At 52.0% G+C, this 17322-nt stretch overlaps 2 protein-coding genes across 2 annotated transcripts; one reads left to right on the forward strand and one right to left on the reverse strand.

Annotated features, from left to right (window-relative positions):
- Positions 1 to 332: 332 nt before the first annotated feature.
- BESB_022370 (kinesin motor domain-containing protein) lies at positions 333 to 12927 on the forward strand (the record flags this gene model as incomplete). Its single annotated transcript, XM_029360939.1, has 20 exons — positions 333 to 442; positions 1092 to 1247; positions 1776 to 1846; positions 2276 to 2415; positions 3017 to 3061; positions 3692 to 3820; positions 4108 to 4166; positions 4850 to 4960; positions 5239 to 5392; positions 5767 to 5980; positions 6568 to 6758; positions 7498 to 7593; positions 8094 to 8232; positions 8730 to 9004; positions 9477 to 9556; positions 9990 to 10097; positions 10847 to 10948; positions 11495 to 11698; positions 12212 to 12387; positions 12851 to 12927. The coding sequence occupies 20 exons, from the start codon at positions 333 to 335 to the stop codon at positions 12925 to 12927; spliced, it is 2637 nt and encodes an 878-aa protein (XP_029215754.1).
- A 689-nt stretch (positions 12928 to 13616) lies between these two features.
- BESB_022380 (putative suppressor of kinetochore protein 1) lies at positions 13617 to 15589 on the reverse strand (the record flags this gene model as incomplete). Its single annotated transcript, XM_029360940.1, has 4 exons — positions 13617 to 13652; positions 14053 to 14265; positions 14883 to 15022; positions 15466 to 15589. 4 exons carry the CDS (start codon positions 15587 to 15589, stop codon positions 13617 to 13619), a joined length of 513 nt encoding a protein of 170 aa, XP_029215755.1.
- Positions 15590 to 17322: the final 1733 nt, after the last annotated feature.

Consider the following 17322-nt stretch of genomic DNA (forward strand, 5'->3'; position numbering starts at 1 on the left):
TCCAGGTTTTTCGCTCTCATATCGTCCTTCTTTGCCGCCAGTGGCACGTAGGTTTCTCCAAGACGCGTAAAGTTGAATTTATACTTCATGAGGTTCTGGGAATCGTTATACAGGTGGATACGTATACAACAAGGGCGTGGTAGAACGCTGATGTCTTTTGAATCATTCCGAAGACATTCGCAGTCCCCGTGTTTCTGAGCCGCCAAACTTCTGGCCAGAACTCGCTGCAGCAGGGAGTTACAGTGTGTCCAGAACTTGCTGCCGCCAGCGCGCCTCTCGGTAGTCTCAATTTCCTAGGTTAAAGGCACCGCGAACAGTGATTCGGCATCGCGATGAAGTCCAGCGACACCTTGCTCCAAAGCGGGGGGAGCAGTCGTCTGCAAAGCGCCAGCAGCCTCCCGAACGACAGGAAAGCGGCTGAGAGAGTGCGAGTCATAATTAGGTACTACCGCGCACAAGTCGCATCAAGTGCAAAGCAAAATCGAACAGAACTTTTCACCGAAAATCCAGCTGTCTCGATGTTCCTCTTCACGGACGTTGGCTTTGGTTGGCCTCAGTGCTCGCGTCTTCTCATGAAACCCGACATTCACCCCGTCCTCGAACGTCGCAAGCATCCATAGAAAACTAATGTAACGGTAGCCTTCATCCGGAATCGGGGCCACCGCAGCTCACAGTCTAGCAGTTTTTGCCTTCCCGCGAATAGCGGAGCTCGCGCATCTCGTCATGCATCGCATGCGTAGCCTGCTTCCGCCTCGCCACGGATGCCTCACACTCGCCTTCACTGCAGGCGCCATGCACCCGACCCAGCAGCTGCGCACTCGAGGATTCTTGTAGAAATGGATTTTGAGTCGCGCCTCGAGCGAACGTCTGGGCGCGTCCCGAAGCGGCGTCTTCACGCCGTATGCGTACGCCGCGGTGCCAGGTTCAAGTCCTTGTGCATACGAATAGACTGCACGTATATATATCGATATATAGCATATATATGTGCGTATATATCCCAAACATATACATATACATATGAGTATACTGCAGCACATATGCGGAAAGATTCGAGTGCGTTCTGCTGCTGTTTTGGCACCGCGTTGGTGCAGATGCCGACCCCTCAACGCCAGAGAAATCGCGGAGGGCGGGCAGGTCGTGGTGAACGTCGATTCCACCGCAGCGACAGTCGCGCTGTCGAGGCCGACAGATGACAGACTCTGCGGACCCGAAAAGACATTCACCTTCGACGCCGCTTACTCCTGGGAGTAGGTACCACGCTCAGCGTCAAGAGGCAACTTTCAGTTCGCGGCGTTGCTGAAAAAAAGCGTGACTCGTCTCCTGCTGTTTAGCACGCGTCCACGCGCGAACGGTTCCTTCTGATGCCCGAGCGATCTGCCGCCAGTAGATATGTCGGGGGCAAAAAAGTCCCCACGTTCTGCGTACATAGCGCCTTTTCCAGGATCCTGCGCAGCTGCTGCCTAGCAATTACCCCCTGTAGTCGAGAAGGCTTCACCGCGTGGCCGTCTCCAGAACAAGTCGTAAACGAGCCTGAATTCGACACGCAGAAGGCAGCGGACGCACCAGCAGCCGCATTGGCTGCTGGCCCTGTATCCGGCATCTCTTTATCCTAGACACGTTGGCGCACTGGCGTCAGCGGTTACGGTTTTTCACCCCTACCTACGCACACCAGAACTACAGGACTTGCAGAGCTGAGCATGCGTGCGTGGCTCCAATTCGACTTGCTCGTTCTCTGCGATAGAAGGGCTGTGGAGTTGGACTTTCATCTGGTGCAGCGCCGAGCAGAAACAAATCTACGATGAAACTGCTGTCGGGATCGTGGAGAGTGTCATGGAGGGCTACAACGGTAAGCTAGGTTTGGCTCGGCATGCGTTTGTCATGGCAACGCCCCGCGCCAGAATGCATCCGCTTTCACGAGGGCTTCTGCCCCGGTCTGCCATCTCCTTTCTCGGAGCGTTTGTCTTTCTTCGAGAGTTTGTCTAGTCCATGCGAGCACCGCAGTCGCATCTGCGCCGAACGTTTCGTTTACTCCAGAGACAAAAGAATTTCGCTGCTGCCCAACCGGGTCCTCCGAGCGCGGGAGGCAGATACTTGTGCAGATCAAGAGCTGCATGCGCCTACACGCGCGTCGCTTGAACAAACTAAGGATGTTTGCACACATGCAAATATATATGCAAAGACCCATGTGTGTATATGAAGATACTGCATGCACATATATTCATAGATACACTCTATATACACAAACGAATATATGTGGAATTCGGCGCTCCGTCAGGAACGATTTTCGCTTACGGCCAGACAGGAACGGGGAAAACGCACACGATGGTCGGCGCGGAGACTCGGGAGGCCGACAGGGGCATCATCCCGCGCGCCTTTGAACACATCTTCGACACCGTCGCATGCTCAGAGCGAAAAGTGAGCCTCCGCCTCTCCAGCAAACACACGACAGGTAAAAGCGGCGGGATAGTTCGCACGGGTCGTGCTTTGAAGAAATGTTTAGAATATTTTCGACTTTTATGGCAAAAATCCAAGCACATGTCTGTCGAGCACAGGTGCAGAGGTAGACAGAAGAGGACTGGGAGCGAGAGACACCTACCCGCGAGACTCGTCGACGCAAAGAGACGAGAGCCTGCCACCGAGATAAAATCTAAATAAGAAAGTCATCCGGTTTGGATCGCGATACCGGCGCGAGAGGGAGGGGGGAGACGAGCTGCGAAGACGAGATGCGGAGAGGCAAGGCAGGCTGAGGCTCATGTGCAAAAACACACTTTCGTTCCTACATGTACATATGAAAGTACATATATATATAAATATATACAGATATATATAAATATAATTATCTACAGCTAGCAACGGTAGTTTCGCGTGAGGGACCTCGCGGGGGGCGTCCGTGCCTCTCTGCGTGGCGGCGCTCGCCCGCACACGAGTTTTTTTCAGAATTTGAGTGCTGGACTGCGCCTACACGCGAGCGCTTAACGGGTCGCGCAGTGTCTGTGCGTCCTGCCCGCTGCCTCAGAAGTACCTCGTTCAGGCTTCTTTTCTTGAAATCTACAACGAGGAGGTAGGGCTCCAGTCCCCAGTTTCGCGGCCGCCTTGCGAGCCCGAGGCGGTCGGACGCAGCCACCCCAAACTGGAGTATATCGCCTTCTGGATTCTCCGCGGGTGCACCAAGCACAGTGAGCATACGCGTATCTTTCTCTATAAATATATCTATATAAAGGTTATGCGGAGAAAACGTGATTTGTGCTGCAAATACACATTATCGTGTGCTTGTGGGTTGCGCTCCTTAGTGTCTTTCCGGGTGGAGAAGAAGCTTTTCCGCACGTGGGCGCCCGTTGAGGCGCGCCGCTGCGCCCGTTCTGCCGCTGTAGATGGCGAGCAGTCCAGGTCTCGAGAGCGATCGTGAGGCGGCTAGCCGAAGGCGTCTTTTGGCAGACTTTCACTCGGCTAGTTTGTCGGCTAGGATGCAGAGAGCTTCGGTCCTGTGGCAGACTGCAAACGAAGCTCCAAACTCTAAATCAGTTGCGTGCGCAGGCGTCTGGCTCCGCCGTCCGAGCCCGCGCAGGAGCTGCGACTCCACGTGTCTTCTTTCTGCTTCGCGACGGAGAGAGCGGCGGGCGCGGGAGTCTCTTCTGTCTGCGTGGAAAGCATGCTTTGTATTTCGCGCGCGCGATGTGTCGCCTCGCTGCAGATTCGCGACCTGCTAGCGCCCAATCCTAAATCCCGTCTCGAGTTAAAAGATCATCCGCGCAGCGGCGTTTACGTCAAGGACCTGTCGGCCTTCGTCGTGAAGGGCACCGACGAACTGCAGGCGACTCTGGTGAGAACGCAAGGAGAACGTGCAGAAGGAGGCAGCGCCTGCAGGGCTTCCAAGATCGAAGGCAGAAGTTTCATGGTGTAACTAACTAGAGTTACCCGAAAGACCGAGAATAAGAAAGAGAGAGGGCAAGGAAGAGAGGTTGGAAGAGAGAGAGGAAGAGCGAAAGAGAGAGGGAAAGAGAGCGGCTTCTGGATGGTTTCACCAAGGCAGCACGAGACTCGCGGCCGCGGGAATCAACCGCGGAGGTCTGATTTCATCTCTCAGATCTTTTCTGTTTCTCAACGCAGGCTGCAGGCCAGAAGAACCGCAAGGTCGGCGCGACGCTGATGAATATCGAGTCAAGCAGGTGAGGTAAGTTCCATGGGTTCGCGAGCGCAGCGAAACCAAACGTTTTGGGACAGAGGCAGTCAGGCGCAGAAAGCAGAATCAAAGTTCGAACGCCGCATCGTGAGCCGGTCTGCGATGTTCATAGAGTCGCGGCGGATTCAACATGCAAAGAAACCAACCCTTCACGCCTTTTTGTCGCATTACAGTATGTTGGATCGCCTCTCACGCCAGCTCGTGCGGAGTGCGTCTGGGCTGCCTTCGTTTTTCTCTACGGTTTTTGTCGTTCGCTCGTAACCTCGGCGGAGGACTTACAGTTCTCGCGCAAAGCAAAGAAGCAAAAATACATACACGTATGGCGTCGTGAGCTCGCCGCAGGAGTCTCTGCTGCATATCACTTTGTGAAAACGCAGCGAAAGCAAAGTCCAGTCACGAATATATACACACATGCATTAACGGGTATGCTCGGTGTCGCCTTGTAACCGTATGTGGGAGTCGACGCCAACACGACTACTGCGAGGCATGCATGCCTAGTCCCACTCAGAAGATAAGTGGACATATATATACAGATACAAAGATGTATACGTATACATTTACATAAATTTACTGAAGTATAGGTACGGGTATATAGAGGCCGGCGATGAGGGAATTTAAGCAAGAGGTGACTGTCTATACTGACCCTGGGTGCGGCGTCTGCGAGCGCAGATCGCATGCGATTTTCACGGTGACGATCGAGTCGTGCGAGATCACCGACGGCGCCGAGAGCCAGATTCGCGCGGGCAAACTCAATCTAGTTGACCTGGCGGGCTCCGAAAGGTGAGAACTCTGACGCGCATGCAGCCGGGCGCTGCACGAACCTGAGGATCGGCGAATTGATTCAAAGACACTTTTCCTCACAAACGTTTCGTTATCACCAGTAATGTAAACAGACAGACCTGAGTATTCGGTGCAGAGAAACAGGAAGAGGCGAGGGGGAAGGTGATACAGCATCATCTTCTTCATTGTTGTCGGTAGCGCTATTGACAGACATGCCGATCAACTCAGGATCTTAGAAACAGAAAGTGAACTTCTGTAAAAAAAAAATATTCTTGCAGGCACGCGAAGGCCGGGACATCAGGAGACGCGCTCAAGGAGGCCGCAAAGATCAACTTGTCTCTGAGTGCCCTGGGGAACGTCATCTCCGCCCTGGCGGACTCTCGCACGAGCTTCGTTCCTTATCGCGACTCGAAACTCACTCGCCTTCTTCAGGTACGGAAGAGGTTGCGGCGTCGATTCTCGAGCGCGCCTTTCTCCCTCTCTGCGGCAGACGCGTGCAAAGCAAGGCGCAACGCCCAGTTGCCTTATTCGTCATTGAATGGTGCCAGTGGCGTGCGTGGATGTCGCGAGTGGCATGTGCAGCTCCAGAGAGACGTCTCGACAGATACAGAGAGGCGCCGCGGCGCACGCAGGGGTGATGCTACGCCGCATGAGGCGGCTGGTGGCTGCGGGAATGGCGAACGTGGAGTTTCGGGCGAAACTTTACTTCTCTCGGCACCGTCTACCTCGATTTCTCGCGGACACTGTGGATGCCGCCTTTATACGCTGTGGGTTGTGCGGCTCGCGCGCGTCCGTCTCGTGAGCAGGACTCGCTCGGCGGCAACACGAAGACTGCGATGGTCGCCAGCATCAGCCCGGCGAGCTCGAACTACGAGGAGACGCTGAGCACTCTGCGCTACGCTCACCGCGCGAAAAGCATTCGCAATAAACCGCGGATAAACCGCGACCCCAAGGACGCGATGATCCGCGCCTTCCAAGAAGAAATCGCGAAACTGAGAGCCGAACTCGCCCACGCCGCGAGTGCGTAAGGCGACGTCTGCTGCGTCGAGTCCTCGTCTTTTTTTGTTCGATGAAAACACTTTTGCGCTATGGGTGTCTTTGGATTGCACCATCGATTTGCGGAAAACGCCCGCATACGAGGCAAGGCTGCGCACGATAGAGAGGCAGGCAGACAAGAGATCGAGGAATTACGCATCCTCACGCCTGAGCCTCTACAGGCGCGTCGACACCATGACTCCGGCTTCAAGGCGAGTGTGAGATGCCGCGAAACCAAGTCGCCTTGCATCTCAGAAGCATATATATATATATATATATATTTGTATCTTTGTATACGTCTATATATATGCAGATATTACAAGTGCGGATAGATCTGCTTTCATATATGTAAGTATAATATACTCCTCTGTATACTTATATATATGTGTAAATATCCGGAGACATATGTGGAAGTATAATATATAATATAATACCTATCCGCATATATATATGTATATATTGATATATGTCTAGGGATGTGCATGAGGCACCGGGCGGCGGATATCCCTTTGAGGCCTTCGCTTTGCAGCGCATCGCATGCGCGCTTTTTGTCGAGCTGTTTGTTCTCGCAGCGCTTTCGCGCGAAGTCGAGCGCGTCGTGGAAGTTGAAAAGAAGATTGTTGTGCCTGTGGAGAAAGAAGTCCTTGTGGAGCGCGTGATCGAAAAAGTCCTGCCGAGTCCGGCGGAGGAAGACCTGCGGCGCCTCGAGCAGACCGTCGAAGAGAAGGGTCGCCTCTGCGAGGCGGTGGAGAGAGAAAAAAAGGTAAACGCAGAGATATTCCTGTTCACGCAAAACAACGCGACTCAAAAGGCCTCCTCCAAGTAAGTCAAGAGAGAGAGGCAATACCAACGCGTTGGATGCTCATGATCGCGGCCTCGCTCCCACCGTCTGCATGCCGAATCTGCGCATCGGCAGATGCAAAACTGCGCTGACCAGCGCAGAGGCAGAGAGAAAAGAGAGAAATAGTATCACCGATGCATACATGAACTTATGCATCGATGCAGAGATTAGTAGCAAGCTAGCGAGACGCACGCGCCTGGAGGCAGAGCATGCAGAATAGGAGTCAGACGGATCCTGTATCTCGGTGAGCATGCGCTCCCTACGCGTTTCACAAAATGAAGAATTTTCTAAACTTCGTCGAAAACGCCCGGCGGTCTCGATTGGTTGCCCAGGCGTGGCCTGTTGTGTGTTTGAAGCACCGTGGAGTCGTGTCGTCTCTATGGCGAGTCCAAATGCACAATGTATATAGTTGAGATGGAAAGGGGATGTGCCTGCAAACGAATTCGACTCTGAGTCGGGAATGAACCTGCAGCCGCGCCTTGATTCCGCGTGGCCTGCATCCGGATTCGATACGGCTGTCTCTTCGATCAAAAAGTGGAGGAGAATTAAGTTGAAACGGCGCGGTTTCACCTCACTTGTGAGGATGTGAAATCGCCGTATGCGCTTCTTAAGAGGACTTCGGCTTCTGCTTTTCCTTTGGGTTTTCTCGTTGCTTGCGCAGAAAATTGAGGCGGCGCGCGACACCGCCGAGGAGGAAAAGGCGTCGCTACTCGAGGAGCTCGAGGCCCGGAAGCGAGAGCAAGACGCGCAGAGACGGGCGAGTGGAGAGAGAGAAAAAGGAAATATGGAAGAGAAACGCCCTTTCTCATGCGATAATGCAGTCTTATAGCATAGTTAAGACGCGATAACTGTGGATATTGAACCAGTTGAACGCGAGTAAAAAAAGAGAGTAAGGGCGATCTGGAATCCCCCTTGGCATAAGGTTGAAAGCTATCCCCTAAGAGCAAGGAAACCCCACAGCAGACTCGCAAGCAGGGCCTCCGTTCACGAACTCTGTAGGAGACGTCCTTGCGCATATGATGAATATATCATATCTAAAAATATACATATGTGTAGATATATATATATATATATATATATGTACATACACGTATATATGTGTATATGTATATGGATATACAGGTATCTATATATGTATATGTATGTATATATATGTACAACTATGTATATTGTTATATGTGTTTCTCGTGCATGGATGTTTTTTGTTGAGTCTGTGGTGTTTCAAAAGACTCGAGATGTCGATTTCTCTTTTTGCAGCGCCAAGAAGAACTCCTTGCGCGGCTCTCGACGATGGAGGGTCAGCTTCTCGAGGGGAGCAAAGTGATGCAGCGGGCCGCTCTTCAGGAACAGGAGCTTCGCAGGACGCAGTGCGAGCTCGAAGAGCAGCGCCGAAAAGGTTCGCAAAATGGCAAACTAGTGAAAAAAAGACGGAGAACAAGCCCGCACTGAGACACGTCAGTAGTTGCGATGTGGCGATCCTGAGTTCGGCTGCGGCTGTACGTACCGCGCAGAAAGTCGGTCGTTCAAGATGCCGACTCTGTGTCGTCTTCGCGCAGTGGTGAAATGAACAAATCGGAGTTAGTTTTCTAAGCATCCGCATTCATCTGCCTTTGCGCACACAGATTCACTCACTTGCATTCATATGCACATAAGCGTATATATAGATAGACACCTAAATAGACAGTTTTAGATAGGTAAATATGGAAAGATAGGTAGATAGATATAGATAGATGCATATAGATAGACATAGATAGATAGATATACATATAGGTAGATAGATGCAGATTGATATAGATAGATGGATAGATAGACAGATCGACGGACAGACAGACGGCGCGTGACATTTCTTTCGCCGAGTTTTGTTTTCGAAGATCTGCGTGGCTGTCTGCGAAGAGCTTCAGATGCAGCGTGACCTAGAAAAACACATGGTGGACAGGCTCTCGCTAGAAGAAAAGTTCAACTCGCGCGAAGAACAGATTGCGTGCCTGACGGGCAAACTCGAGACGCTCTGGAGAAGCTTCAAAACGGCGATGACTGAAATTCAGGATTTGCAGCACGAATTTCAGGCTGAGCGTGAAGACCTGCTCGCCACAATTCGCGGCCTCACGCGCGAAATCAAGCGCCAGAGCACCATCATCGCGCATTTCATTCCTCATGACGATCTGGCGGTAAGGAAACGACCCCCCCTAATGCCTCTTTCGCAGCGACGCCCGCGACGGCGCCTCGAGGCCGCCTCGAGCCTCGCTTTGCTGCGATTATGAGATACAACGATCCAAGTTCTTCAAGAGTGAAGTGAACAGGCACCCCGCCGGACAGATTAAGATAGCTAAAAGCATTGGAGTTCAGTGTGTTTCCGTCAGAAACAGAAGACTCGAGGTTTCTGCATTCCCAGCTGTGCTTCCTACATAGATGGCCTCTGAGGGTCTGGCTTCATGCGCGCGCATGGAGAAGACAGAGGACTTCCGCATAGAGTCAGGCTCCGCGGAGTGTGTTGAACCGCATGCGCGAAAGAGCATATACACCCGCCCGCTTGTGTTTGAAGAACAGAAAGATGCTTTTTGCTTGCTCTGATGAGGCTGTGGCCTCTCGCGCACTTTTCCTTGCATCTGTTGCAAGAAGATTTTGGTTTCTGCGCCTCAGACGATCGAGGCCAACATGCAATGGAATGAAGACCTCGAGGACTGGGAGACTGAAAAAGGAGAGCTCGCTGGAAATTTCTTGTGAGTTCGCACCGCGCCTGACGTGCAGGGCGCTGACGCGCACGTCTAGCTTCGAGAAGCGACAATGGAATACCTTGATTGCGGTGTAGAGACAGACATACACAGACAGCTCCGCAGTAAGAGAGTAGACTGCGAAGCAAGTAGAGTGAGATAGAGAAGAAGGAAGTTATATAAAGAGAGATATGGATACACAGACGGAGTGAGAACAAAAAAGATGTAGGATCTATGCCCGGAGGAAACAAAATGAAAACAGGGGCACGAGATGGTAGCAGATCGCAAGAGAGAAAAAGACACGAATGTAGAGCGAAGAGAGTAAGGAAAAAGAGATGAATCTGAGAGACGAGAGGCTTCCCACGCGAGCGTACTCGGATTCAGTCTGGGATCACCACGGCTGGCGCGTGGCGCAGGGCTCTTCTCTTGTTTTTTGCTTTAGGAATTTGGCAGCGGACGGCGTCGAGGCTCGAACCTGCGTCAAGTGCTTCTCACGCGAAAACGTTTCGCGCGCGGGTCGCGCCTCATCCTTCTCTGAGGACGCTTCCAGGTTAGCCATCTGTGTGCGTAGGGTGTATCTTTATTATTTTCATTTATAAAAAGCCAAGTTGTGCACCGGCTGAGCGCGCGCTTTATATACATATATATCCGTATATGTATACATATGCATTCGTATGTATGTGTGTAGGCGAGCGTGGATAATGAGAGGTTTCTCCTATTTCCGCTCGACCTGCGCCGATCTGTGGCTAGGGAGAAAGTCATGCAAAGAGACCTACCGGAGGGCGATTCTTCTGAACGAAAGCTGTGCATCCTCTCCCTTTCCTTTATCTCTCGGAATATACATATTCTTTTCGAAAAACCCACTGGAGAGCGATCTTTCGGAAGAGACCTGTAGACGCATATAAAATATATATACACATATATACATATGTATACGTAGATGTGTAGGTGTGAGAGTGGATAGTTACGTAGCAGTGTTTTAGAGAAGTGTGCTGGAGCCTGTTGCTTCATAGGGCACATATATGCAAACGAAGCTCAGCGCGTCTACGCGCTGCCTTGCGAGAAAATTCTGCGATAGATATTACTTTTAGTGCCGCAGAATATGCTAAAGGCCGCTTTTGTATGCTTTTTTCTCCACAGCTGTCGTCATGCCTTCTCTCTGAGTCTACCTCTGCATGCGCGGAAAGCCGCTCCTCTCGACATTCTCACCTGCAGACGATCCCTTCTCACAATTTTCTGCCTGCTCGCTCGTTCCTTCTCGAATTGCCTGCTTCTTTTCCTACCGTAATGTGTGCGTAGGACGCGCAGAAGAACTCCGGTTTTCGAAAACGCTCTCGACATCCACGAGGACTCACTCCTCTCCTCGGGGGATGAAGACTTCGAAGCTGCCCACGCCGACCAGTAGGCGTTTTTTCTCCTCCGTCAACACTCCGCCTGACGCACGACGGCTCAGCCTGCAAATGAATGCAAAACAAAGAGAGGAAAACAGCAATTTGCCCTCGCTTTTGCTGCCCTTCCGCGGTTGGAGCAATTTCGCCGCTGCATGAGGGTCCGCGAAGACGAGCTCTTGTCTTCGCTTCTGCCACGTGCTTCTTCTTTCTCTTCGGCGGTTTGAGGCTGCAGCTCGAAAGGGAAGAAACACAGACACGCCTAGTTGCCTCGACCTTGAGTGAATGTTTGAAGCGCAGCTGAGCCGCTATCTAGTATTACAACTCTGTTTCCACTGGAGATGAAGGCTCTAGATGAATCCGGAAAGACTCCCCAGCTGCAGATGTGCCCCTGCGCAAGCTCGGGCGCCAAACGTGACACGCCGGAGGCGAAGAAAAATCTGGAAAATACACAAAAATATTTGTGCGTTGATGGACGACGGCCGGATGCATTGGGTCGGGCCTCGGGACTGCGGGCGCGTAGGTGAGACGCGTCTGGAGTCCGCTTTCTGTTTTTCAGGATCCAGTCCGCGATTTGTGGGTTGCTGCGCTCCAACCCGTTTGACGACAGCAGCCGAGGGGCGTGGAAGGAGCGGAGAAGACGAAACGTTTACCTCGAGTACCCCTCGAATCAAAGCGCCGCCGACGCCTCAACGGGCGGCTGGACTCCTAACGCACCGGAGGCCTCCAGGCGCTCTCAGGCACGCAGACACGCAACTCGAAGGTCGCCCAGACCAGCGCCCTCAACCTGCGCATTAGCTGAATATACACGTGATATTCATAGTTTTTCTCACAATATTAGAATTCTACTGTTTTTACTGATTCTTTTGACTCTCAGATTAAATTGTATATATTTATTGATATACGATTTTTTACTTCGAGCAGTGTTGGAAAAGAGCGCACATTCTTCCAATATATAGGCATATACAGATAAATATGTATGTGCTTATATGTATGTAGACGGAGCAGTAAACGCTGTCATATGGGAGGTGGGCGCGTGTTTGTGCCTTGTGGCTGGGTGGATTCACAGGAGTTTGCTTATCCGTGCACACCTGCATTCGTATACAAATATATATATATCTGCCTGTGGATATATATCCGTAAAAACGGCATATCCAGTTTTTTAGACTGCGGCACTTTGCACTCCTGCGTAGACCTGGTCGGGGTCCAGGGCCACGGACTCTCAGGAGCGTTGAGATTCTTCCGTCCAGCCATTTTCTCGCGTGTTTTTGAACAGGAATCGAGGGTTTCCAGCCACCCTGTCCCAGCCACACACACCCATAGGCTCGCATATGCTCGCGAACGTCTTTGTTCTTTTCTCGTCGCTGCAGCAGTCTCGTGACTACGGCACAAAGCCCAGACCCGAAACAGCGAGGAGGAACTCAGCGCGTCTGGAGAGCTGCGCGCAATCGCGTAAGGCCCCCTTCAGAAGAAGCACCAGCGCGCAAGTTGCTTTGTTCCCGGCGTAGGCACGTCGCTTGCTTCACGAGTACTCAAATATATATATATATATATATAAACGTCTATCTATAAAAAGTGTGGCTAGATATGATGTACGTGCGGGCATGTGTGCATGCATGCGAGTACAGAAATAATTCCATAGATATATAGTTATATATATCCTGTGCAAAGGGAGTGGGATGAGTAGTCGCATGCGCATGGGCGACGGGTTGATATCGGAAGGGCCATCGAACTTCTTTTGGCAGGAAACGTGTCTTCCTTTTCCGTGTTTTGGTGCCGCTTGATCGCGTTCAGCGTTTCACGTTTTTTCAGCTGGCGTAGAGTGTATTCCTCGAAGCTGTCGCTGAAGCATGCCTCTTCGTGCATGCGTGTTCGCGAGCTTTTTCCGTTTTCTGCTTGTGCGTGCCGACCTTAGAGTCGTCTGCGACGGCCCCGTCCAGCCACGCGGCGGAGGAAAACTTCCCAGAGGCTCGCGGATTAGTCAAGCTGTAGGGCGCTGCTGTCCTGCGAGAGCGAGCAGAAGCGCTTTCTCTTGAAACCCTAAACAGGTTGACCGTTGCTAAAAAAAAAAAAGCCAGAGGGCCGGATGTAGGTGCAGGCCGGGGTATGTCGCAAAAGAAGTTCTCGTGCGGCGACGCCTCGCGCACTTCCCGGTGTACGTACAGTGTGGCTCGGTCGGTAGTGTGTGCGAATGGTATGTGAAAGACGGGAATGTTTTCTAGAGGAACAATCTTTCAACGAACTGGAGAGCTGTACAGACCCCGCTGAGAAGAGTCGCGAGCGCGTCTCGTCCAGTTCATAACCTCATTTTCGATAAATCGTCCCAGTGCTTCACAAGGTAGCTGATCGTGGTGAATTCATTGTTACTCACAAATGGCTCCTCCACCGAGTGTATGTAGACTTCACTCGCAAGCGCGCAGAGCCGAACTCGCACCAATCGAGAGCACCTCCATCACTTGTGTTCACGATTGCTTTCTACTGTCTGGTCCTATTCATTGTCGCCCGCATACGCAAGTCATACGCAAGTCATGCGCAAGTGCCTCACGAAAAAGTGCACTTCTATGAATGCGCATCGGCCCGAGCGTCGCCCCGAACAAATCAACCGGACGCTTAGAAAAGACCTGCGTTTCGCTGGCGCAATGCCGTCTCGAAATTTGGGGTCAGTGCGATCTGGCGGTCGCTTACGCGTCCTCGCACCACTTGTTCTCTTCGCGCACCTGCACAGAAAAACAGTCAATTGCATGCATATCAGAATATCCGCATGCATACACCGACAGATATAAATATATGTATGTATGTACGTATCGAAGCATAGATGTCTATGTGCACTTTGGGTCGTTGAACACGCAAGTTCGCGCGTCGACGCATGGGCGCACGCACGTGTGGAGGTTGCGGCTACTTGTCTCTTGTTGGCGCATCCTCGTCGTCTCGCTCCCTTTCCTATCCGTTTTCGCTTCTTTCCTCTTCGATTCACTTCGTTTTCTCTTCAAGTCGCCTCCCCCCTACCAGTTCCCCGTATACTGAAGCGGCGCCTTCCAAGCGTTCGTTGTCCCCTCTGGCCCGTCCCCCAACCTCTTGCGCTCCTTCTGGCTCTGTCGTCCCGTGTGCCCTGCTCACCTGTGCCTCTTCCTCGGGAGTGAAATCGTTGACGATGTTGAAGATTCTACGGATTTCTTCTGGCGTCTTCGATTTGATCATGGTTGCGACTTTCGCCACACTCAAGTCCAGGAGCGGCTTGATGTTGAGGTAGTTCGCTGCGAGAATGAGCGCAAACAAAATCTTCTGATCGCTGTTTTCGTTAATGAACTGGTAGTCCCACTCGCTAACGACCTGCAAGCAAATCGCCGGAAAAACAACAAACAGCCTTCGCACGAGGGCCCCTCGAACACGGCGGAAGGCCCTCGCTCGCGCCCTCGCAAATCCAAACAGGCACAATACACACGTATCCACACACACGAAACATACACATATATATGTGGAAGATATAGACAAAAACATATGCATATATATACATATATTTGTAGGCAAATGCGTGGCTTTACGAATCTGCCTCCAGCGAGCAGAGGCCCGCGTGGGAGCGACCTGCAGCAGCGAGGCCGCGACTCGTTTGCGCGACTGGTTTTTGTGAGTCACCAAAGAAAGCTCGATGAAGGACAAGCAGGCAGACAGGGCTGAACAGATGATCAACGCGGATGCAGGTATGCTCGCGAATGCGGCTGCTGCGGCGAGAGTTGCGTGGAAAACTGCCACATCTGTCTCAGCAGCTTTTGAAAGAGGCGCTCGTGGCCCCCTACAGTTCACATACGTATACACGTATACATACATACATACATAATACATATATATATAGGATGTACGGTTATATATTGATACATATGAATCACGAGAGCGGATACAGAGAGATCAGCGCCTGTTTCGGCAGGCGCAGCTCGGCCTGCGTGGCTCACTTCGGCGAGATTCGAGGACTTGAGCGGCTTGGGAATTTCCTCCGGAAGGTTGTTGTAGTGGTGCTCGCAGTACTCAATGATTTTCTTCAAAATGCATGTCTCGACGTTGGGCAGGGGAATGCTCTCTTGGCAATCGCTATCTGAAGCCCATACATGCACTTGCATATATAGATATATACATATTTGCAAATAAATGCATGTAGCATACACAAATATATATACAAACCCGCATATACATACACATTCACATATATACATGTATATACATGAATTTATATGTTTTTATATACATTCAGGAGAATGTGGATATTGGGCGCAATGTGAGACAGCTCACTTGTAGGCCACCGCACTAGACTCAAGGCGTTCAGCGCCCTGCTCGTTTGACTAGATCGCTGTATGAAGCAGCGGGATTTATATAACAATGAATGCGCAAGCATCTCGAAGCGTTGAGGCGTGCACTCAACTCAAGATCGGAATCAAATGTGTGAAATAACTCGCCACAAAGGCATCGATGTAAGGAGCTGGAAGCGCTGCGCTTTGGGTTGCTGGAAGGGCACTGGGCTTCTATCGGAGCGGTCCGTACCTTCCTCAACCATGGTCTTGATGAGCGCGCTCATGGAGGCGACTTCGATATCCACGTCGAACTCATCGCCCTCCTGGGAGACGAGCGTCACCTTTCGCACGTCGCTGGATTTCTCTCTCGACATCGTTGACGCAGGAAGTTAAAGACGACGCTGCTGACGCGAAAAAAACGACTTGAACGGCCGAAAAAGGGAGGGGAAACCGCGAACACACCCAGACGGCGAAGTCTTGCGGAGCCGCAAATCCCGAAGAAAAGTGGAGGATACAGGAAAACAGGCGCCCAAACACGCAGTTGACGCCTTTGAGACCCGCGCCACAAGGGGCTAAAATCCCTTCTTCGCGAGAAAACGACCAGAAGGACGAGCAGAACGAAAGAGCGCAGCCCTGCAGCGGACTAAATGAGTGAGCGGGTTCTCCAGACGAGAGTTAAAGCACGCGCACGTGCATACGGGCAGATGAGCATATCAAAACAACGCGCAGAGCTGTGCGCGGTATGGGTGAGGCACGAGGTCGTAGACCCGACTTCGCCTAAAACGTCGTCACAGGCTCGAAAGAAAGCCAAAGGCGGAGGCAAATGAAGAGTGACGGTGGTCCCTACAAAAAACGGGAGAGAGAAGACTCCACAACGCAGCAGAGACGAAATGCTGTGGACTGCCGACGCCGCAGAAGGGTCCGGAACAGCAAGTACAGTAGTGTCTATACACGCCAAGAAACGGAGCTGCAAGAAGGGAATTGCAGAGGAGAAAGGGTGGCTTTCAAGGTGATGTATAGGAAGAAATCCTCCGCGGACGAGAAATGCAGATTTCTCACCTCAAAAACGGAGGCCACGAACAGCGAATGCGGCTTCCAGTCATGCACAGAAAGGCTCCGGTCGGACTTGCTCTTTTGCCAAGGCAGCCAACTTCACCGCTCTGAAGTACGAATTTGCATGATGTTGAGGTAAGCAAAATTCCAGCAGTCTGCCGTCTTTCGGGGCAATTTCCGGCGCACTCGTCGCCGTTGCTATCGGCAATTTCGTCAACAACAGGGGGGAGCGTCTGCAGGCTCTTTTCTTTTGGTCCCTGCATGCAGAATAAACCGGTCGCGTCATGCGAACTATCGCCCAGTGCATCAGCTGAAGACGGTGTTACCGTCAGTTGCTAGCCCTTTTGTGCCTTCCCATGTCTGTCGGCGCTTCAACTCGAATGAAAAGTTGGAGACACTTGGGTGCGAGGAACGAGAATGCCTGCGACGAGGGTGAGACGAGCGTCTCATTCGTGGTGCTGCGTTGAGTGAGTGTGTCTTGTAAGGGCAGCGTCCATTCACACGGGATGCAAGCGAACAGAAGTGCTAGTATACATCGAAATAGCCCGGGATGTCGAATTTATTCCTCCACTGGCAGCTGCAATTCACCAAATCAAGGCAGCGAACACGCAGTCACGCTACGTGAAGGGAGTTCCGCATAGTATCGAGCGACGCGCGGCTGACGGTGAAGAACCTGTCACCGTGGGCGCAGCCAAGACGCTCTAGTGGCTGTGCTGCCACGCCAAAGAGTCACTGGAGTCAAGGATTCACAATTCCATCACCTTCTGGGCGTGATCACGGCTCGCTCTAGACTAGAGAGACGTGCCGGCCGCACAGAGATACGGGGATGCAAGGAAAGACTCAGGAGAGCTGTGGCGTCATGGATCTTAAGCGCTGAGAAAGGCAGGAAGCGAGGTGGGTTCGATTCGAGAGGCTGGCGAAATGGCTGATTCGTCTGCTCAGAGCGAAGCGCTCGACAGGCATAGGGAAAGAATGGAAAGGGGGCACACCCCAGAAAGGGTGCGGTGGACGGCAGATGCGCGGTGCTAGAAGATTTTCTGCACAAGCAAGCGTA

This window comes from Besnoitia besnoiti, chromosome XII (genome assembly GCF_002563875.1).
Source record: "Besnoitia besnoiti strain Bb-Ger1 chromosome XII, whole genome shotgun sequence".
NCBI classification, from domain to species: Eukaryota; Apicomplexa; class Conoidasida; order Eucoccidiorida; family Sarcocystidae; genus Besnoitia; species Besnoitia besnoiti.